This window comes from Bufo gargarizans, chromosome 8 (genome assembly GCF_014858855.1).
Source record: "Bufo gargarizans isolate SCDJY-AF-19 chromosome 8, ASM1485885v1, whole genome shotgun sequence".
Taxonomy (NCBI): domain Eukaryota; kingdom Metazoa; phylum Chordata; class Amphibia; order Anura; family Bufonidae; genus Bufo; species Bufo gargarizans.
Window position 1 is genome coordinate 39,197,430 of NC_058087.1, and position 20,411 is coordinate 39,217,840.

General features: G+C 47.3%; 1 protein-coding gene across 1 annotated transcript in view; it reads left to right on the plus strand.

Annotated features, from left to right (window-relative positions):
* Positions 1-326: 326 nt before the first annotated feature.
* Positions 327-20,411, plus strand: part of LOC122945320 (inter-alpha-trypsin inhibitor heavy chain H3-like) — a 41,757-nt gene continuing 21,672 nt past the window's right edge. The window contains exons 1-13 of the mRNA XM_044304376.1: positions 327-755; positions 6,888-7,054; positions 7,424-7,528; positions 8,155-8,317; positions 9,092-9,202; positions 9,272-9,400; positions 9,771-9,887; positions 11,146-11,314; positions 11,743-11,868; positions 15,684-15,865; positions 16,400-16,585; positions 16,736-16,875; positions 17,662-17,819. Coding sequence (XP_044160311.1) covers positions 675-755; positions 6,888-7,054; positions 7,424-7,528; positions 8,155-8,317; positions 9,092-9,202; positions 9,272-9,400; positions 9,771-9,887; positions 11,146-11,314; positions 11,743-11,868; positions 15,684-15,865; positions 16,400-16,585; positions 16,736-16,875; positions 17,662-17,819 — 1,834 coding nt within the window. The 5' untranslated portion in view covers positions 327-674. The remainder of the gene's footprint in view (positions 756-6,887; positions 7,055-7,423; positions 7,529-8,154; positions 8,318-9,091; positions 9,203-9,271; positions 9,401-9,770; positions 9,888-11,145; positions 11,315-11,742; positions 11,869-15,683; positions 15,866-16,399; positions 16,586-16,735; positions 16,876-17,661; positions 17,820-20,411) is intronic.

Below are 20,411 nucleotides of genomic sequence, written 5' to 3' on the forward strand. Positions count from 1 at the left end.
CAAAACTGATACATTGTAACAAAACAAGTCATTTATTGAATAGCCCTTCTGAAGACCTGGTTTTCATTCATTGACAGCAAACAGATCTTGAACCAAATAGTTGCAGAACTTTTCTGTCTTACAGTTTCCGCATAACTTACATCTGTGGTAAATCCTCGTCAGTGTTCACATTGTGCAGATGTATTATGTTGCAGTTGGCAAAATCCGCAGCAGAGTGGAGCTAGCGCCTGATTAAACTGGTGCAGATCCCTGTGGGGGGGGGGCGGCAGTGGCGTGGCTCTTGCTTGGCTGTGTTGTCCGTTGGAGTCTGTGGTGGTCTAAAATCAACGTCCTGTCAGAGGCTTGGACGGACGCTGTGTCCCTCCCTGCTTTACACTGCAAGTAACAAGATTACATGGCCTTGATGGAGTGGCTGCTCCAAAGTTGCCTGATGGTGGTTATGGTCCTGGTGTGCAGCACTGCTCTGGACATTACACTCGGACAGGTCAGACCAGAAATGTTGGCAGCAGGATCGGCTTGGGCTGACGGCAAACATTTCTCTGGCTGCTGTTTACCTCTTGATTGCAGTTAACGTTCTAGTGGAGGCGCAGCAGCCTCGCACCTCGCGGGGGCCCCTGAGAGTCCAGTGACCGTGTTACTTTCCAGCAGTCACTACAGAGGGACACAGATTCGCCATGACGCTGGTCGGGTGCTGTCCTGTAGTCACTGCGCTGCTCCTGATTCTATGTAACGCAGGACGTGGCGATGGCGCGGCGGTGAGTACAGAGTCCGGACAGGTCCGGCTTTCTAAATTAGAGAGGGGGACGCCCCGAAACCAGACCTGTGCTCCACACTATGGAAATGTCACAGCCCGATAGTATTCTATAATACTGTATCATTATGCACAGGAATTATAAGTAAACCTGTATGTCTTAGAATCGGTGTCTATCTAATGAAGACGGCCTGCAGTGCAAAGTATAGAGTCGTTTTTTTTTTTTCCATTCTGGTTCCTATGGTTACGTCCTGTATTCCTTGTATGCAGTTTATATACTTTTTCCTGTACCTTTATCCTGTTTACTAGCACATACATTACTGTAATGCCTCCTGCACACAACCATATGTATTTTGCGGCCCGTCTGTGTTGCATCGAAGGGTTTTGTGGACTCATTGGGCCAGATTTATCATTAGCTCAGGTCAGAATAATGGAGTGAAAAAGTCCCAAACGCTAAAACTGCGCACAAATTTGCGACTTTTTTTTTCTGCTCTGCACTATGCTCGCCTGTTTTCTGAAAGTGGGCGTGTTTTCTTATGTAAATGAATCTCTAGACAGACTTACTATTGGGACTATTTAAAAAGTCGCATTTTCACTCCAGTGAGGACCGTGCTTATCTTATGAGACTTTTTAATAGAACATGTGACTTTTTCATAAAAACGTGCGACTTTTTCGTAAAGATGCTTACTGACGGATAAACTGCTACCGTCAAACCACATTTATCACAGTCTTAAAGGGCCGGTCATAAATCTGACTTTAGCCATATGTGAAAGTGGAGCGAGCGGTCAGAGTAATGATATATCTGGCCCATTGAATTCAATGGGTCCGTGGTCTGCATGTTGCAGCCGAGTATATGACATGTTCTACCTTTTTGTGGAATGGCGATATGGATGCAAAAAGCACACCGAAGTCAATGCGTCCACACAAAAAAATTATGGACACCACGCAGGCCGCGTCTGTATTTTGCAAAACGGACGTGGCTGTGTGTATGAGGCTTAAAGGGAGTCTGTCACCACATTTTAGCATGTTAGACCGTTAAAATAGGGTTATGTGATCCAGCCAGAACATAAAAACGGTACCTTTGTGGTAGAAAACGGACTTTTCAATTTGCAGAAAACGAACTTATAAGATTATCTTCTGAGCCCTCTCAAGTACCCAGGGCGGTCTCTCAATCCTCGGAGCCCCAGGCAGGCACCTCCTAAACGGCTGATAACCCCGCCCTCCGTGCGCCTCTGCCCGCCCGTTTACTCCCCTCCCCTGTCCCTTTCCACTGCGGCTGTGCGGTCCAAATCGTAGCGGGCGCATGCGCAATAGGTATTGCGATGCCCTGCCAGGAGCGGGCATCGCATTGCGCATGCGCCCGCTATGATTTGGACCGTGTTAGCGCCAAGAAGACGCGCACTCCTTTTACACCGTCGTCAGCTGATTCCACATAGATGTCTACAGGACCTGTTCTATTAACCCCTTATACAAGTAGAGTCCCCGACAGAGTGGAGAGGGGGTCAGCAGTAAGTTTGTGTTGACGTCACTGATTATTTTGACCTTCCTCTGATCCATCAGAACAATAAGCCCCAAAAAAACGGATCCTGTCTGTGGAGCCTCCGCCTTCACTGGGTCAGCATTTGGTCAGTAATCCATCAGTATTGGTAATACCCAAATAAAACAGGAGTGGATCCAAAACAGAGATGACACGTGAATGGAATATTTACATGTCTTCTGTGTTTTGTACCCACTCCTGCTTTTGGCCACCAAATCACAAGCCGATTCTGATGGGACCATACAGGCCTTACAGCTGCTACACAAACAGGATCCTTTGTGCGTCTAATTTTTCCTTCCTTCTAACAGATCAGAAGAAAGGTCAAATAAATGATGTCAGCCAGGCCGAAAGGCAAAATAGTGGACCAGTCATGGAGTGGGAAGGATGGGAACAGCATGAGAAGTCCACAGAGTGGTGCAATGATAGTGTGTGGAGGTGGCGGCAGCATCAGGAGGAGTCCACAGAGTGGGGAGGTGGGTGTCAATACCAGTACCCGCTGATGATGGGTGAAAGAAGGAGCACTTGGCATCAGGCAGGTAGCCAGAAGAAAGCGGTCTCTTTTGTCAAGGTTTGGGTGAGGCGGCATGGATGATCTAGTCTGATGCATCAGGCATTGGTGGGTGGAAATCCTGGCTGACACACACCTGATTCATCTTGACAAAGGTCAGTTTCTCCACATTTTGGGTGGACAGGCGAGTTCTCCTTGAGTTAACTATGGCCCCCGCCGCACTAAACACCCGCTCTGATGCCACACTACTGGCCGGATAGGACAGCTTTGTCAGGGCAAACTTGGCCACTTGCGGCCACAAATCCAGTTTGGCTGCCCAGTAGTCCAGCGGATCTTCAATGTGGGGTGGCAGGGTGCTGTCCAAGTATGCCACCACCTGCTGGTTCAGGTCCTGGTCTAGCTGCTGCTGCTGGTGAGTAGGTTCTTCACTATGAAGGTGAAGAAAGCTGCTCACCAGAGACTCTAGACTCCGGCTGCTGCTGATGGAGCTCCTCTCTTCCCATAGCTCCCATAGCAGTGAATGACACAGTGCAGCAATCTACGCCTTTTCCGTAATTCACTGCTATGGGAGGTACAGAAACAGTGGACCCCCGACCTACCCCCGGCCGCTGCTTACTGTTCATGGCTGAGGTGGGACACCCCTCTAATGCTCATCCAGTGCTGGTGACGTCCCCACAGATTCCGGCTTCTCTATCAGTCTATGGGAGTCATTTGTTTTCAGCGTTTTTGACAATTGTGGCTTCACTTTATGAACACAAAGGACTTTGATACTTTGTTGTGAAATGTATCAAACACTGAATGAAATCAGAACCACAGAACATGTGGAGGGCGAAGCCTTAAAGGGACTTTCCCAGATTTTATACTGATGACCTATCCTTCTCATACAGCTGATCGGCAGGGGTCCTGGGTGTAGGACCGCCACCGATCAGATACGCATGACCTATCCTGAGGATCCCGAGGACAGGTCATCATTGAAATCCCAGAAAACCCCTTTAAAACTTGAGCGTTAAAGATATTAACCAGAAGTAATGACACAGAGGTCTATCTATCTATCTATATATATATATATATATATATACAGAGCCTTACAAAAGTATTCACCCCCTAAACTTTTTTCGTGTTTTGGTGCCTCACAACCTGGAATTCACATGGATTGTTTGAGGATTTGCATCATGTAATTACAGAACCTGCCGACAACTTTGAAGATATATATTTTTTTTATTGTGAAGCAAACAACAAATAGGACAAAATAACAGAAACAGTCAATGTGCAGAACTATTCACCCCCCTAAAGTCAGTACTTTGTAGAGCCCCTTCTGCAGCAATCACAGCTCCGAGTCGCTCTGGATAAGTCTCTAGGAGCAGTGGCCACATCTGACCGCTGGGATTGTCGCCCGTTCCTCCTTGCAGAGCGGCTCCGGCTCCTTCAGGTCGGATGTTTGCGCTCGTGAACAGCAATATTTACTTCTGACCCCAGATCTTCTATTGGATTGAGATCTGGGCTGTGACTCGGCCGTTTCATCACATTTACAGGTCTCCCCTTACACCACTTAAGTGTTGCTTTAGCCGTGTGTTTGGGGTCATTGTCCTGCTGGAAGGTGAGCCTCCGTCCGAGCCTCAGATCACGCACAGAGTGGGGCAGGTTCTGCTCAAGAACATCCCTGTATTTAGCACCATCCATCTTTCCCTCAGCTCTGACCAGTTTCCCAGTTCCCCCAGTTCCCCCAGTATGATGCTGCCACCACCAGATCTCACTGTGGGGGATGGTGTTCTTTGGGTGATGTGTTGGGTTTGCGCCAGACATAGTTTTCTTTGATGGCCGATAAGTCAAATTTTAGTCTGCTCAGACCGGAGCCCCAACCTCCATACATTTTGGGTCTCCTCAGACCAGAGCCCCTTCCTCCATACATTTTGGGGTCTCCTCAGACCAGAGCCCCTTCCTCCATACATTTTGGGGTCTCCTCAGACCGGAGCCCCTTCCTCCATACATTTTCGGAGACTCCCACAGGCCTTTTTGCAACCTCACAACGCGCCTTATTGTCTTTAGCTGACAGTAATGGCTTCTTCTGGCCGCTCTGCCATAAAGCCCAACTCTATGGAGCGTACGGCTTATTGTCGTCCTCTGTACAGATCCTCCAGTCTCTGCTGTGGAACTCTGCAGCTCCTCCAGGGTCACCTCAGGTCTCTGTGCTGCCTCTCGGATTAATGCCCTCCTTGCCCGGTCCGTGAGTATTGGTGGGCGGCCGGCTCTTGGCAGGTTTGCTGTTGTGCCATGTTCTTTCCATCTGGTTATGATAGATTTCATGGTGCTCCTGGGGATCATCAAAGATTTGGATATTTTTTATGACCTAACCCTGACTTGTGCTTCTCAGCAACATTGCCCCTTACTTGTTTGGAGAGTTCCTCAGTCTTCATGGCAAGCTTTGGTCAGTGATGCCTCTTTCTTAGGTGTTGCAGCCTCTGGTGTGTATATGTAATGACAGATCATGTGACACTTAGATTGCACACAGGTGACATCATGTCACTAATTATGTGACTTCTGAAGGTAATTGGTTGCACCAGAGCTTTTTAGGGGCTTCCTAACAAATACATATGCACAGGACAAATTACTGTTTTCTATTTCTAAACAATATTTTTTATATATTTTTCTCATTTCACTTCACCGACTTAGGCTACTTTCACACTAGCGTTCGATCGGATCCGATCATATTAATGCAGACGGAGGCTCAGTTCAGAACGGATCCGTCTGCATTATATTTGCAAAAAAAAGCTAAGTGTGAAATTAGCCTGAGCGGATCCGTCCAGACTTTTACATTGAAAGTCAATGGGGGACGGATCCGCTTGAAGATTGAGCCATATTGTGGCATCTTCAAACGGATCCGTCCCCATTGACTTACATTGTAAGTCTGGACGGATCCGCACGCCTCCGCACGGCCAGGCGGACACCCGAACGCTGCAAGCAGCGTTCAGCTGTCCGCCTGTCCGTGCGGAGGCGAGCGGAGCGGAGGCTGAACGCCGCCAGACTGATGCAGTCTGAGCGGATCCGCATCCATTCAGAATGCATTAGGGCTGGACGGAAGCGTTCGGGTCCGCTTGTGAGCCCCTTCAAACGGAGCTCACGAGCGGACAGCCGAACGCTAGTGTGAAAGTAGCCTTAGACGATTGTGTTCTGATCCATCACATAAAATTCTGATTAACAAAACATTGAACTTAAGGCTGTAATGTAACAAAACACGGAAAAAGTCAAGGGTGTGAATACTTTTGCAAGACACTGTATCTATCCATCTCATATCTGTCTATCCTTAGTCTGCTTTCACACTTGCGTTGTTAATTCCGGTATTCAGATCCATCAGAGGATCTCAATACCAGAATTAAATGGATCCGTTCTGTTCGAATGATGTTGTGTGAAATCAAAATGTCACTAAATACATTGAAAGTCAATGGGTGACGAATCAGTTTTTTTTAGGATCCTAAAAAACGGATCCATCACCATTGACTTGCATTGTTTTTAGTGATGGATCCGGTTTGTTCCATTTCTATAACCGGTCACAGAACAGAATGCTGCCGGAACGGAAGAAATCCCGATGTGTCCTAAACGGATCTCTTTCCATTCAGAATCCATGAGAATCGTTTTTGACCGGTTGTGAGATCCTCCGCCTCCGAAAACAACAACGCAAGTGTGATAGTAGCCTTAGTCCAGTGCAAACGATGCCTTTGGGCTCCCTTCACACGTCCGCAAATGGGTCCGCATCCGTTCCGCAATTTTTCGGAACAGGTGCAGACCCATTCATTCTCTATGGTGACGGAATGGATGCGGACAGCACACAGTGTGCTGTCCGCATCCGCATTTGCGGAGCGCGGCCCCGATCTTCCGGTCCGCAGCTCCGCAAAAGATAGAACATGTCCTATTTTTGTCCGCAGCTGCGGACAAGAATAGGCATTTCTATAGGGGGTGCCGGCCGGGTGTGTTGCGGATCCGCAATTTGCCGTGTGAATGGACCTTTAGCTATAGATGTGCAGCCCGACAACTCTCCTGACAACTCTCCCGACAACTCTCCTGACAACTCTGAGATGAGGTTTTTAATGTTTCAGGCGGAGCCATCACTTCTCATCCACAATATGGACGTTGACTGCAAAGTAACATCGCGTTTTGCTCGCACCTCGATAGTTGTGGAGATTGAGAACCAGTTGAACTCGTCACATGAAGCCGTGTTTGATGTGGAGCTTCCCAAAACGGCGTTTATAACCAACTTCAGCATGTGAGTCCCTGTACAATACTGACGCCTGCGGGGACGCGGGGACTGTCCGTTGTTTTGTGGTCAGATGTTACATTGCAGTGATTGTAATAAATGTTTACACGAAGCAGCGGAATATTATGCGCTTTTGATGAGCAGCGCCCCCCACAGGTAACGACTTTACTGCATTTTCCACATTTGTGTCAATGGAGAAAATTGATACAATGACAATGTAACAACCGCAATCCTGTGACAGCGCAACACTGAATCCGTTCTAGCGGCATCGTCCTAGAGCAAGAACGCGATTACGGCGAAACCTCATGTATTTACGTGTTTCTTGCTGTGGTTGATTGTAACCATTAATATAAAATGTCATCTCCTCCCATCATTAAGGACCATTGATGGCGTCACAACTGTCGGCGCAGTGAAGATGAAGGCTGAAGCGGACGAGCAGTACGGGAGAGCAGTGTCCAGGGGTCAAAACGCCGGACTGGTCCAGTACGTTTCACCTTTATTGGTCAAGAAAAAAAAAAGTGGGAAGTTATCTAAAGGGTTAATGAAATCAAATTTGCAATTAAATGTCTATTAGGGCCCAGTCACACCACCGTATTTTTCTGTCCGCAATTTTGCGGATCCATTCATTTCGATGGGGCTGCGAAAGATACAGACAGCACACTGTGTTGTCCGCATTCGTTCTGCGGCCCCGCAAAAAAGATAGAACATGTCCTATTCTTGTGCATTTCTGTAATAGGGAAGGAGGTTCCGATCCTCAAAATTTAGAAGGTGCACAGCCAGTATCCGTGTTTTGCAGATCTGCGATCTGTGGACTGCAAATAACGGATACTCTGTATTATGAGCCCTAACTCTGTATTATCAGCCATCTCAGTCTGGGGGGGGTTCACTGGAGGGACAGGGAATGCAGAACCCTCCCTGCCCCCCATGACCACTACTTCATATCACATATCTCTGACTGACATCAGCCGCTTCTCTTCTAATACTGCAGCGGCGCGATGATAAGCTTCGGGCTGAGACCGTTACTGGCCCTTTAAGATACCCGATTACTGATCGGATAGGTTGCTGCGGGTGTCATGTCTGTCTGATGCCTGGAATTAATTTCTGTATAGATCGATTGGACGGAAGATGGAGAATTTTAAAATCTCGGTCAATGTCGGAGCTCGTGTTATGGCAATATTTAAACTGACGTATGAGGAATTGCTGAAGAGGTGCCAAGGGGTGTACCAGCTGCAGATGAAGGTGAAGCCCAAACAGCTGGTGGAGAACTTCCAGGTGAGAACATAACAGAACCCCGCATCATCAGCATAATGCACTCCTGAAATCCTCTGTGCTGCTGGGAGGACCCTGCTCCTTGCACTATGTAACTCTCACCCTGTGACCTCCACAGGATCAGCACACTCCTCTCCTGAAATCCTCTGTGCTGATGGGACCCTGCTCCTCCCACTATGTAACTATCAGTCTATGACCCCCACAAGATCAGCACACTCCTCTCCTGAAATCCTCTGTGCTGCTTAGACCCTGCTCCTCCCACGATGTAACTCTTACCCTGGGTTCACACCTGAGCGTTCCTCAAACGCGCGTTTTTGTCGCGCGTTTTTATGCGCGTTTTTTGTAATAGTAAACGCGCGTTTGACGCGCGTTTGTGTCATTGACTGCAGTGTCCTATGGCCACAAACGCGCGTCAAAACGCCCCAAAGAAGCTCAAGTACTTGTTTGAGCGTCGGGCGTTTTACGAACGCGCTGTAAAACGCCCAGGTGTGAACCATTCCCATAGGGAAGCATTGGTTTTCATGTCTTAAGCGTTTTACAGCGCGTTTGAACGCGCTGTAAAACGCTCAGGTGTGAACCCAGGGTTAGTCTATGACCCCCACAAGATCAGCGCACTCCTCCTGAAATCCTCTGTGCTGCTGGGACCCTGCTCCTCCCACTATCTAACTGATATCCTGTGACCTCCCACTAAATAGGCACACTCCTCTCCTGAAATCCTCTGTGCTGCTGGAGCCTCTGCTTCTCCCACTGTTACACTTTCTCCTCCTTACTGCACAGATAACAGTGGACATTGTAGAACCACAAGGAATCCGCTTTGTGAACGCGTTTGGCGGTTTCTTGACGAATGAGCTGATGGACTCGGTGCAGGTCGATCACCGCGGGAATAAGGTGAGGTGTTCTCTCCGGTTTTGCTGGCGGCGGGCGGCGATTCTGCTGTTAACCACATTTATCTCTCAGGCTCACGTGGTGTTTAAACCGACACTGGAGCAGCAGCGTAAATGTCCGGCGTGCAGCGAGACGATCCTGGACGGCGACTTTGTCATCAAGTACGATGTCAACAGAGAGACGTCTGCCGGGAACATACAGGTGACTGCCGGATGGGGGTGTCGGGGAGGAAAGACCCTGCTGGAAGACGCGAGGCCAATGTGTGATCCCTGGGGGTCCATACTGCCAAGCTGTTGTGTATGGGGCCCAGAGGCTGAGGGGCCACTGAGGTTATAGAATACCATTCCAAATTGTGCACTGGGATGTCCAGACTGGGTGCAGCTGTGACCAGTATTCGGTCTATACAGGTTCACAGATGCTCCCATTCATTGACAGGAAGCAGGGGACTTTATAATGGAGAGGTATAAAACATGAACTCATCAGAAAGTTGCAGTACTTTTCATGGACTGGAGAAAATGATCTCCTGTAGTTACTTCTCTCCACCCGCAGTGATGGCCTCCTTCATTCACAGATCGTCAATGGCTATTTTGTGCACTACTTTGCTCCCAGCGTCCTCAAAAGGGTCCCCAAGAACGTGGTGTTTGTTATTGACTGCAGTCTGTCCATGAGAGGCCGCAAGATGAAGCAGGTAAATAGCATCGTAGACTGCGTACACACATTGCCATGTATTATACTCCAGAGCTGCACTCACTATTCTGCTGGTGCAGTCACTGTGTACATACATTACTTATCCTGTACTGATCCTGAGTTACATCCTGTATTATACTCCGGAGCTGCACTCACTATTCTGCTGGTGCAGTCACTGTGTACATACATTACTTATCCTGAGTTACATCCTGTATTATTCTTCAGAGCTGCACTCACTATTCTGCCGGTGCAGTCACTGTGTACATACATTACTTATCCTGTACTGATCCTGAGTACATCCTGTATTATACCCCAGAGCTGCACTCACTATTCTGCTGGTGCAGTCACTGTGTACATACATTACTTATCCTGTACTGATCCCGAGTTACATCCTGTATTATACTCCAGAGCTGCACTCACTATTCTGCTGGTGCAGTCACTGTGTACATACATTACTTATCCTGTACTGATCCCGAGTTACATCCTGTATTATACTTCAGAGCTGCACTCACTATTCTGCTGGTGCAGTCACTGTGTACATACATTACTTATCCTGTACTGACCCTGAGTTACATCCTGTATTATACTTCAGAGCTGCACTCACTATTCTGCTGGTGCAGTCACTCTGTACATACATTACTTGTCCTGTACTGATCCTGTGTTACATCCTGTATTATACTCCAGAGCTGCACTCACTATTCTGCTGGTGCAGTCACTGTGTACATACATTACTTATCCTGTACTGATCCTGAGTTACATCCTGTATTATACTCCAGAGCTGCACTCACTATTCTGCTGGAGCAGTCACTGTGTACATACATTACTTATCCTGTACTGATCCTGAGTTACATCCTGTATTATACTCCAGAGCTGCACTCACTATTCTGCTGGTGCAGTCGCTGTGTACATACATTACTTATCCTGTACTGATCCTGAGTTACATCCTGTATTATACTCCAGAGCTGCACTCACTATTCTGCTGGTGCAGTCACTGTGTACATACATTACTTATCCTGTACTGATCCCGAGTTACATCCTGTATTATACTCCAGAGCTGCACTCACTATTCTGTGGTATATGGTGATGATCGCTGATTTGTTGCTATAGTAACTGTTGAGTGTTTCTCTTCATGAATATTTTTATATGACCTCTGCCATAAATGTAAGTTGTTACCTAGAAAATCTTATATTTTTGGGCTGATTGCGGTCAGATCCGCACATTACTTGGTGATTATTAACCCCATGTGGATGTGACCGCAGACGTACGAGGCCTTCATTAAGATTCTCTCGGATTTACCGGAGGGCGATCACTTTGGGATCATGAAGTTCAGCGACCGCGTCGTGAAATGGAACCAGGCTCTGGTGAAGGCCACGCCCGACAACATCCAAAGCGCGAAGGAATTTATGGGCAAGATCAAGGCCCAAGGAGGTGAGTCATACGGCAGCGGGGCGAGAGGCGCCCCAGAATGGTGCAAGGTGCCCCCCCCCCAAGTATCAGAGACCATTTCTCGGTGGGGTAGTCACAATTTCATGTTTTCCAGGAGGATGGCCTGAGTGTGGGGACCTTCTGTTTGGCACCTGGAGATATCAATGGTCTCTGCTGTAATAGGGGCCTCAGTCTAGGGATGTCCGTCTGTTATTTGTGTACGTACTAAGTGAACACCCCCTTTAAGTCCCATCTTGATGATCCCTCTGCCCCTCGGCATCTCACTATAGAGCGTCTCGGGGGCGGGTGGCAGGCGGGGGACACGTTTGATTCCTCCACATACACTAAGATCAGTATGGATGAGGGAAGAGCTTGGAGAAGAACCAGACGAGCCTCATGATTTCTCTCATCTCTACATTTCTGGGTTGTAGGAACCGATATAAATTCAGCTTTATTATCTGCCACCAAGATGCTGAAGGACGGGCGAGAGGGCGATATATTACCGGAAATCAGCGCCTCATCTGTGATATTCCTCTCTGATGGGGACCCAACGCTTGGTATGTGCAGCGAACTGGACCGCAAGGGCAACACGTGAGGCTACGGTGGGCCGATGGGGGTAGTAGTTCATTTACTCACAGTTAGCAGAGCCTCCCTAGGCCGGCGTGCAGTAACGGGGAGGACAGCACTAAATCCTCCGGGGCACTCTCTATTACAGGGAACATCAGCCAGATGGAAGTTGAGGTGCCCTTGATGGTGTAGGTGTTTAAGGTGCTTTGGTGGCGGGGCCCCCGTGTTCATGACACCAGCACCGTACGGTGCAAATGCCAAGAGCAGCAGAAAGGATGAGGAGTCGGTTGTGGTAAAACAGTTGAACATTAACTGAATCAATGGTCTCAGGACAGTTGTTACAGTTCATATATATCAAAGGTAATAATCCAGATGCCGCTTTAACTGGAATTCCTTATATCAGGTCTGGCAATTGTCATTTGAGGAGTTCTCTTAATGCTGTTACTTTACAGGCAAAGAATGGGTACATTTGTACTAAGTCCAATCTCTAGCACTCAGGTACTGAATATAATGATTTCCCATTTATCTTGAGCAATCCAATAAGTGCGTTCTCCCTCGTGGCAGGCAAACTCTCTGCTACAGTATTTGATGCAGGATGCTCTCCTGAAATATTCAGGTCCACTATGTCCCAGAAGGCGTTTAGTGGAAAAAGGACAATTCTCTCTAGTAGCTATAGCCTGTAATATTGTTATACTCCAGAAATACATCCAGGGATTCCAGGCCCCTCTTGGACTCCTTTAGTGAACTCACCATCACCACCTCCTCAGGCAGAGAGTTCCATAGTCTCACTGCTCTTACCGTATATAGTCCATAGTCTCACTGCTCTTACAGTATAGAGTCCATAGTCTCACTGCTCTTACAGTATAGAGTCCATAGTCTCACTGCTCTTACAGTATAGAGCCCATAGTCTCACCGCTCTTACAGTATAGAGTCCATAGTCTCACTGCTCTTACAGTATAGAGCCCATAGTCTCACTGCTCTTACAGTATAGAGTCCATAGTCTCACTGCTCTTACAGTATAGAGTCCATAGTCTCACTGCTCTTACAGTATATAGTCCATAGTCTCACTGCTCTTACCGTAAAGAGTCCATAGTCTCACTGCTCTTACAGTAAAGAGTCCATAGTCTCACTGCTCTTACAGTAAAGAGTCCATAGTCTCACTGCTCTTACAGTACAGAGTCCACAGTCTCACCGCTCTTACAGTAAAGAGTCCATAGTCTCACTGCTCTTACAGTAAAGAGTCCATAGTCTCACTGCTCTTACCGTAAAGAGTCCGTAGTCTCACCGCTCTTACAGTAAAGAGTCCATAGTCTCACTGCTCTTACAGTAAAGAGTCCATAGTCTCACTGCTCTTACAGTAAAGAGTCCATAGTCTCACTGCTCTTACAGTAAAGAGTCCATAGTCTCACTGCTCTTACAGTAAAGAGTCCATAGTCTCACTGCTCTTACAGTAAAGAGTCCATAGTCTCACTGCTCTTACAGTATAGAGTCCATAGTCTCACTGCTCTTACAGTATAGAGTCCATAGTCTCACTGCTCTTACAGTATAGAGTCCATAGTCTCACTGCTCTTACAGTATAGAGTCCATAGTCTCACTGCTCTTACAGTAAGAGTCCATAGTCCTCACTGCTCTTACAGTAAAGAGTCCATAGTCTCACTGCTCTTACAGTAAAGAGTCCATAGTCTCACTGCTCTTACAGTACAGAGTCCACTAGTCTCACTGCTCTTACAGTAAAGAGTCCATAGTCTCACTGCTCTTACAGTACAAGAGTCCATAGTCTCACTGCTCTTACAGTAAAGAGTCCATAGTCTCACTGCTCTTACAGTAAAGAGTCCATAGTCTCACTGCTCTTACCGTAAAGAGTCCATAGTCTCACTGCTCTTACAGTAAAGAGTCCATAGTCTCACTGCTCTTACAGTAAAGAGTCCATAGTCTCACTGCTCTTACAGTAAAGAGTCCATAGTCTCACCTGCTCTTACAGTAAAGAGTCCATAGTCTCACCTGCTCTTACAGTAAAGAGTCCATAGTCTCACTGCTCTTACAGTAAAGAGTCCATAGTCTCACTGCTCTTACAGTAAAGAGTCCATAGTCTCACTGCTCTTACAGTAATAGAGTCCATAGATCTCACTGCTCTTACAGTAAAGAGTCCCATAGTCTCACTGCTCTTACGTAAGAGTCCATAGTCTCACTCGCTCTTACAGTAAAGGAGTCCACAGTCTCACTGCTCTTACAGTATAGAGTCAATAGTCTCACTGCTCTTACAGTAAGCGTAAGGGGGCGGGTGGACCGATTAGTCTCACTGCTCTTACAGTTAAGAGTCCATAGTCTCACTGCTCTTACCCCAGTTAAAGAGTCCATAGTCTCACTACTCTTACAGTATAAGAGTCCATAGTCTCACTGCTCTCACAGTAAAGAGTCCCATAGTCTCACTGCTCGTCACACGTAAAGAGTCCATTAGTTCTCCACCTGTCTTACAGTAAAGAGGTCCACATTCTCCACTGCTTCTTACAGTAAAGAGTCCACAGTCTCACTGCTTTCTACAGTAAAGAGTCCACAGTCTCACTGCCTCTTACAGTAGTAGAGTCCATAGTCTACACTTGCTCTTACAGTAAAGAGTCCACAGTCTCACTGCTGCTACAGTAAAGAGTCCACAGTCTCACTGCTCTTACAGTAAAGAGTCCATAGTCTCACTGCTCTTACAGTAAAGAGTCCATAGTCTCACTGCTCTTACAGTAAAGAGTCCATAGTCTCACTGCTCTTACAGTAAAGAGTCCATAGTCTCACTGCTCTTACAGTAAAGAGTCCATAGTCTCACTGCTCTTACAGTAAAGAGTCCATAGTCTCACTGCTCTTACAGTAAAGAGTCCATAGTCTCACTGCTCTTACCGTAAAGTCCATAGTCTCACTGCTCTTACAGTAAAGAGTCCATAGTCTCACTGCTCTTACAGTAAAGAGTCCACAGTCTCACTGCTCTTACAGTAAAGAGTCCATAGTCTCACTGCTCTTACAGTAAAGAATCCATAGTCTCACTGCTCTTACCGTAAAGAGTCCATAGTCTCACCGCTCTTACAGTATAGAGTCCATAGTCTCACTGCTCTTACAGTATAGAGTCCATAGTCTCACTGCTCTTACAGTAAAGAGTCCATAGTCTCACTGCTCTTACAGTAAAGAGTCCATAGTCTCACTGCTCTTACAGTAAAGAGTCCATAGTCTCACTGCTCTTACAGTAAAGAGTCCATAGTCTCACTGCTCTTACCGTAAAGAATCCTCTTCTATGTTTGTGTACAAACCTTCTTTCCTCCAGACGCAGAGGATGTCCCCTCGTCACAGTCACAGTCCTGGGGATAAATAGATGATGGGAGTGATCTCTGTACTGACCCCTGATATATTTATACACAGTTATTAGATCTCTCCTCAGTTGTCTTTTTTTCTAAAGTGAATAACCCTAATGCTGATAATCTTTCTGGGACCTGTAGTTCACCCATTCCAGTTATTACTTTAGTTCCCCTCCTCTGAACCCTCTCCAGCTCTGCTATGTCTGCCTTGTTCACAGCTATATCTGGGTAGTAGTGATGTAATCTCCTATATTTGGGGAGTATTGATTCATTGCTTATATTTGGGGAGTAATGATGTCATCACCTATATTTGGCGGTAGTGATGTCACATGATATTTGTACAGATTTCGCTTCCTCCTCCTACACCTAGGAGCCCCGTGGCCTGTGTATTGAGGTGCGGTCTGAGTGCACATCGTGTGATTTCTGTATTCTCCTTGTTTTATTTCTTTGACATTTTTCTCACTTTTAAGGTGAAACAAACATTAATACGATCATAAAGAACATGAAGGAAGCGGCAGAGGGCGTCACCACCTTGTACAGTCTGGGATTTGGCGCAGATGTAGATTACAGTTTCTTAGAGAAAATGTCTTTAGAAAATGGCGGTCTGGCGAGAAGAATTTATTTGGATTCTGACTCCGCTTTACAGTTACAGGTGCAGCACATCCGACTGTGTAATATATTGTGAATATATCAGATAAATAGTGTCACCTTGCAACCAAATAGTGTCATCTAACGACCAGATAAATAGTGTCACATAATAACCAGATAAATACTGCCATATAGTGACCAGATAATTAGATTCACATAGTGACTAGATTAATAGTATCACATAATAACCAGACAAATAGTGTCATTTAGCGACCAGATAAATAGTGTCACATAATAACCAGATAAATAGTGCTGCACAGTGACCAGATAAATACTGCCATATAGTGACCAGATAAATACTGCCATATAGTGACCAGATAAATAGTGACCAGTGGCATGCAGCTCGGCACATGCCCAATTAAAGTCATAGATACCCCACTATACCATACCATGCCCTTACTGCCTTCCTTTACCCCCGTACTGCCACACAGCGCCTTCTAATTGCCTCAGGGTTCCCCTTTATAAATTTCACATCTGGATCTCGTGTAAGAGAATGGAGTCCGACCTGACTGTATAACACGATGATTGTATCTCACAGGATTTCTACAAGGAGGTGGCGAACCCCGTCCTGCTGGACGTCACCCTGCGGTACCCCAATTTACCTGTCAGTGGCCTAACCCAGAACAGCTTCCGATATTATTACCAGGACACGGAAATAGTGGTGGCCGGACGCATAGACAGTAACAGCATCGACGTGCTGGTCGCTGAAGTAGCGGCACAGGGTGTAAGTACCGCCACTCGGGTGACGTCTCTATGAACGTTTGCCTCATTGTGCCCAACAAGCAAATCCCTCATATCTGATAGATAAATACCGTTATAAGACACTGCCCCTTCGCTTGGGCCTCCTGTGAGTCTTGTATTCCGCTTTATCCAGGTGACCGATCCTTTCTCCGTGAGGGTGGAGGCCGATATAAAAGAGGATGCGGAGGCGAGGACGGAGCAGAAGTACATATTCGGAGACTTCACCGAGAGGCTGTGGGCGTATCTGACCATAGAGCAGCTGCTGACCCAGCGGTAAGATACGAATATCTGTCGTCTAAAATCACGGAGGCGGCTCCGAAATTAAAGTTACTTGCAGTTAGACAGGCCTGGTAAGGAAGGGGGTAAACACTCCGGTAATGAAGTGGTTAACCCCTTAATAACCAGGCCTCTTTGGGCCTTAAAGGGATTGTCTGAGGTTTTTGTTTTTTTATTTTACAAAGGTGATGAGGTCTGATAAAAGAATCAGTACAATTTCCGGTCCTGCACCGACGCTCTGTCCTCTCCCCAGCGGTGACATCCTGTACAGTGCTGCAGCCAGTCACTGGCCTCGGTGGTCTCACACTGTACCTGGCGGAGGCCAGTGATTGGCTGCAGCAGTTTAGATTTTTTTTTTTATTAGTTTACCAGGCCCCCCCATCACTGCAGTAAAAAAAAATAATACTGGACAACCCCTTTAATGACCAGGATTTTTTTTTTTATGTTCTCCTCCTGCAGACGTCCCCTGCCCTCTGTTTATCTGCTTTGATGCTGTGGTCTTTTTGTCCATGGCGTCTAGTGGGTTAGTAGCCAGGATTGGAGTCATCAGCGGCACTCGTGACGCTGATCTCGCTGGAGCACACTGGCCCTCACCTGTTATCTATGTCATAGTGCATGAAGGGGTTAAGCTGCGTCTGCTGGTCATGTGTTGCCCTTTATCCAATCAGGTGCGGAGCGCTGACTTTTCCTCCTGTGATTGGCTAGAGGCGGCACATGACCCGCAGACTGGTACGTGTGTCGCAATACGGTTGTGAACTCTACCTTCCAATGCTTTGGTTCCAGAATTTTGGCCGATGGTGAATTAAAGGAGAACTCCACAGAGAAAGCGCTCTACCTGAGCCTGAAGTATAACTTTGTGACCCCTCTGACCTCAATGGTCATTACCACCTCGGAGGAAGGTGACCCCAAAACAGTCGTGGCAAAGAAGCCGATGGAGGAGAGTAAGTAAGAGATCTCCAAACCTGTACAGACCTAGTACTTCTCACAGCTGAGGGTTTGTCACAATTGTATCCGGTCTAGTCAACCCTCCGGGAGCTAAACACGTTGGCTAGAGTATTACTCCTGCCTCTCCAGGTGGTTTGTTACAATGTATCAGTCTGGAGTGCAGATTGTCCACACTGGATACATTGTAACAAACAGTTCGGGATTTACCTTCAGCTTCTAAATGCAAACTACAATGACAGCAAGCAGAGATCTAGAAAATGGTGAGAAATTGAAATGTCACTGTCATTTAGAAAAACGAAGAATGCACCTGGCGTTAGTTCACGAGCCCCGAATGTAAAATACTGCGCAGGTGAATAGATGAAATGGTAAAGTGGGGGTCATGATCCCGGTGGGGTGTTACCGGACAGCAGGAGGAAACCCCTCAGAAATGGATAATGAGGGTTATGAATCCTGTAACATAAGGAGGATCAGTCAAGAAGGGCTCTGCTCAGGTATTCCACAACAGAGCGCTTCTCTAAACAATCAGATGACAAGTCATTCATAAATGTATAGTAGGAACGACAGAGTAAATGCCCAGGCCGGGGTGCAGGGAAAGGATATCCCAGCGAAGATGGCCTCAAACCCAAAAGAGGACACGGTCATATTCAATGATAACTTTTACTGCTTATTTCTTAAAATAAATAGAGGTATAATAATAATAATAATAATAATAATAGCGATTGGTGAGAAAATAAAACAATAAATAATAATAGTATCTCTATCGCAGAGAGATAAATACAGATACAGACGAATGGCTCCAGAAAGGTTTTTTCCTACCAGACGTTTGGAAGATGATAGATCTCAGCTCGGTCAGTTGTATTTTATGTCCTTGTTCCGGTTGTGTCCTCGAGGAAGCGGAGCAGGAATCTCCTTTATTCTACAAGAAGTAGCGGGACATGGACTCACTTGCCCTTAGTCGACAACTCTGCAAATGAAAGGGATGGGGCTATAAGTCCCTGCCTGCCAAATACGGAGCGCCCGCCTGATAGGGGCGACCCGGTCAGGAACCTGCGGCGTCCCTAGAGCTGTCCCTCACTACTGTCCCAACCTGGCATGTTTCGTCTCATTTAAAGACTCCTCAGGGGATGTAAGAGTAATATGGCGTAATAAGGACAAAGATAAAATAAACTCTCTCTGAGTCAGGTCTATACAGCCCCCTGTTTTTTACCGCAATGGGGGTCTAGGGTCTGACCACTCGAAAATATATGGCGAGCCTCTATCAGCTCAAATGATCCCAGAGCGAGGTCACTGGTTCCTATAGACCCCGGTCTACTTTTCAATAAGAGGCACTAAAGGGACAATGGTCCGTCTTATGGCCGCTGGGGAAGCGTCCCCTATGTCACCCTTGTTTAAGGAGGTGGCGCGGTACTTGGCGCCAGACCTCTCTTTTAAGTACTGCCGGTAAACTCGCCTCACTACTCCCCGCCGCCCGGTTCTGTGCCAATAGAACGCACATGGAACGCGCGCCTCCTGGGACACGTGGAGGAGGGAAGTCACATGATCGCCAGGAAGGCCGGACAGATTGCGAAGCGACGCCTGCAGCGTCCACTGTTGCTAGGCAACCAGGTGAACTAATAAGCAAGGCGCCGCTTCACATTCAATGCTGATTCTGATGATGAGCAGCTTATTCTACAGATTATTGGGTCTTTACACCAAACCGGATTTAGGCAATTCTCAATACCCGACACATAAAGAACCCACCATCCAGTACAAGCAAGAACTTAAAGGGGTATTCCGGTAACGTAACTTAATTTAAAAAAAACTGTATTAAGGCTGCAAGCAGTGACCCAACCAGAGCCCATACCTGTACATATAACCAGAGCCCATACCTGTACATATAACCAGAGCCCATACCTGTACATATAACCAGAGCCCATACCTGTACATATAACCAGAGCCCATACCTGTACATATAACCAGAGCCCATACCTGTACATATAACCAGAGCCCAAACCTGTACATATAACCAGAGCTTCAATTTACCATTTGTCTAGCTCCTGTGTGAGCCGGCAACATACTGAGGATCATGGCGCCTGATCTTCCCTCACAAGACTACAATCCCCACCATCCCTAGCTTTCCTGCTGTGAGTGTTGATGTTTACTGATTGGCTGCCTGATGTACAGTCTAATCACACCCCCTCAGCAGCACACTGACACGCCCCCTCAGCAGCACGCTGACACGCCCCCTCAGCAGCACGCTGACACGCCTCCTCAGCAGCACACTGACACGCCCCCTCAGCAGCACACTGACACGCCTCCTCAGCACCACACTGACACGCCCCCTCAGCAGCACACTGACACGCCCCCTCAGCAGCACACTGACACGCCCCCTCAGCAGGACACACTGACACGCCTCCTCAGCAGGACACACTGACACGCCCCCTCAGCAGGACACACTGACACGCCCCCTCAGCAGGACACACTGACACGCCCCCTCAGCAGGACACACTGACACGCCCCCTCAGCAGGACACACTGACACGCCCCCTCAGCAGCACACTGACACGCCCCCTCAGCAGCACACTGACACGCCCCCTCAGCAGCACACTG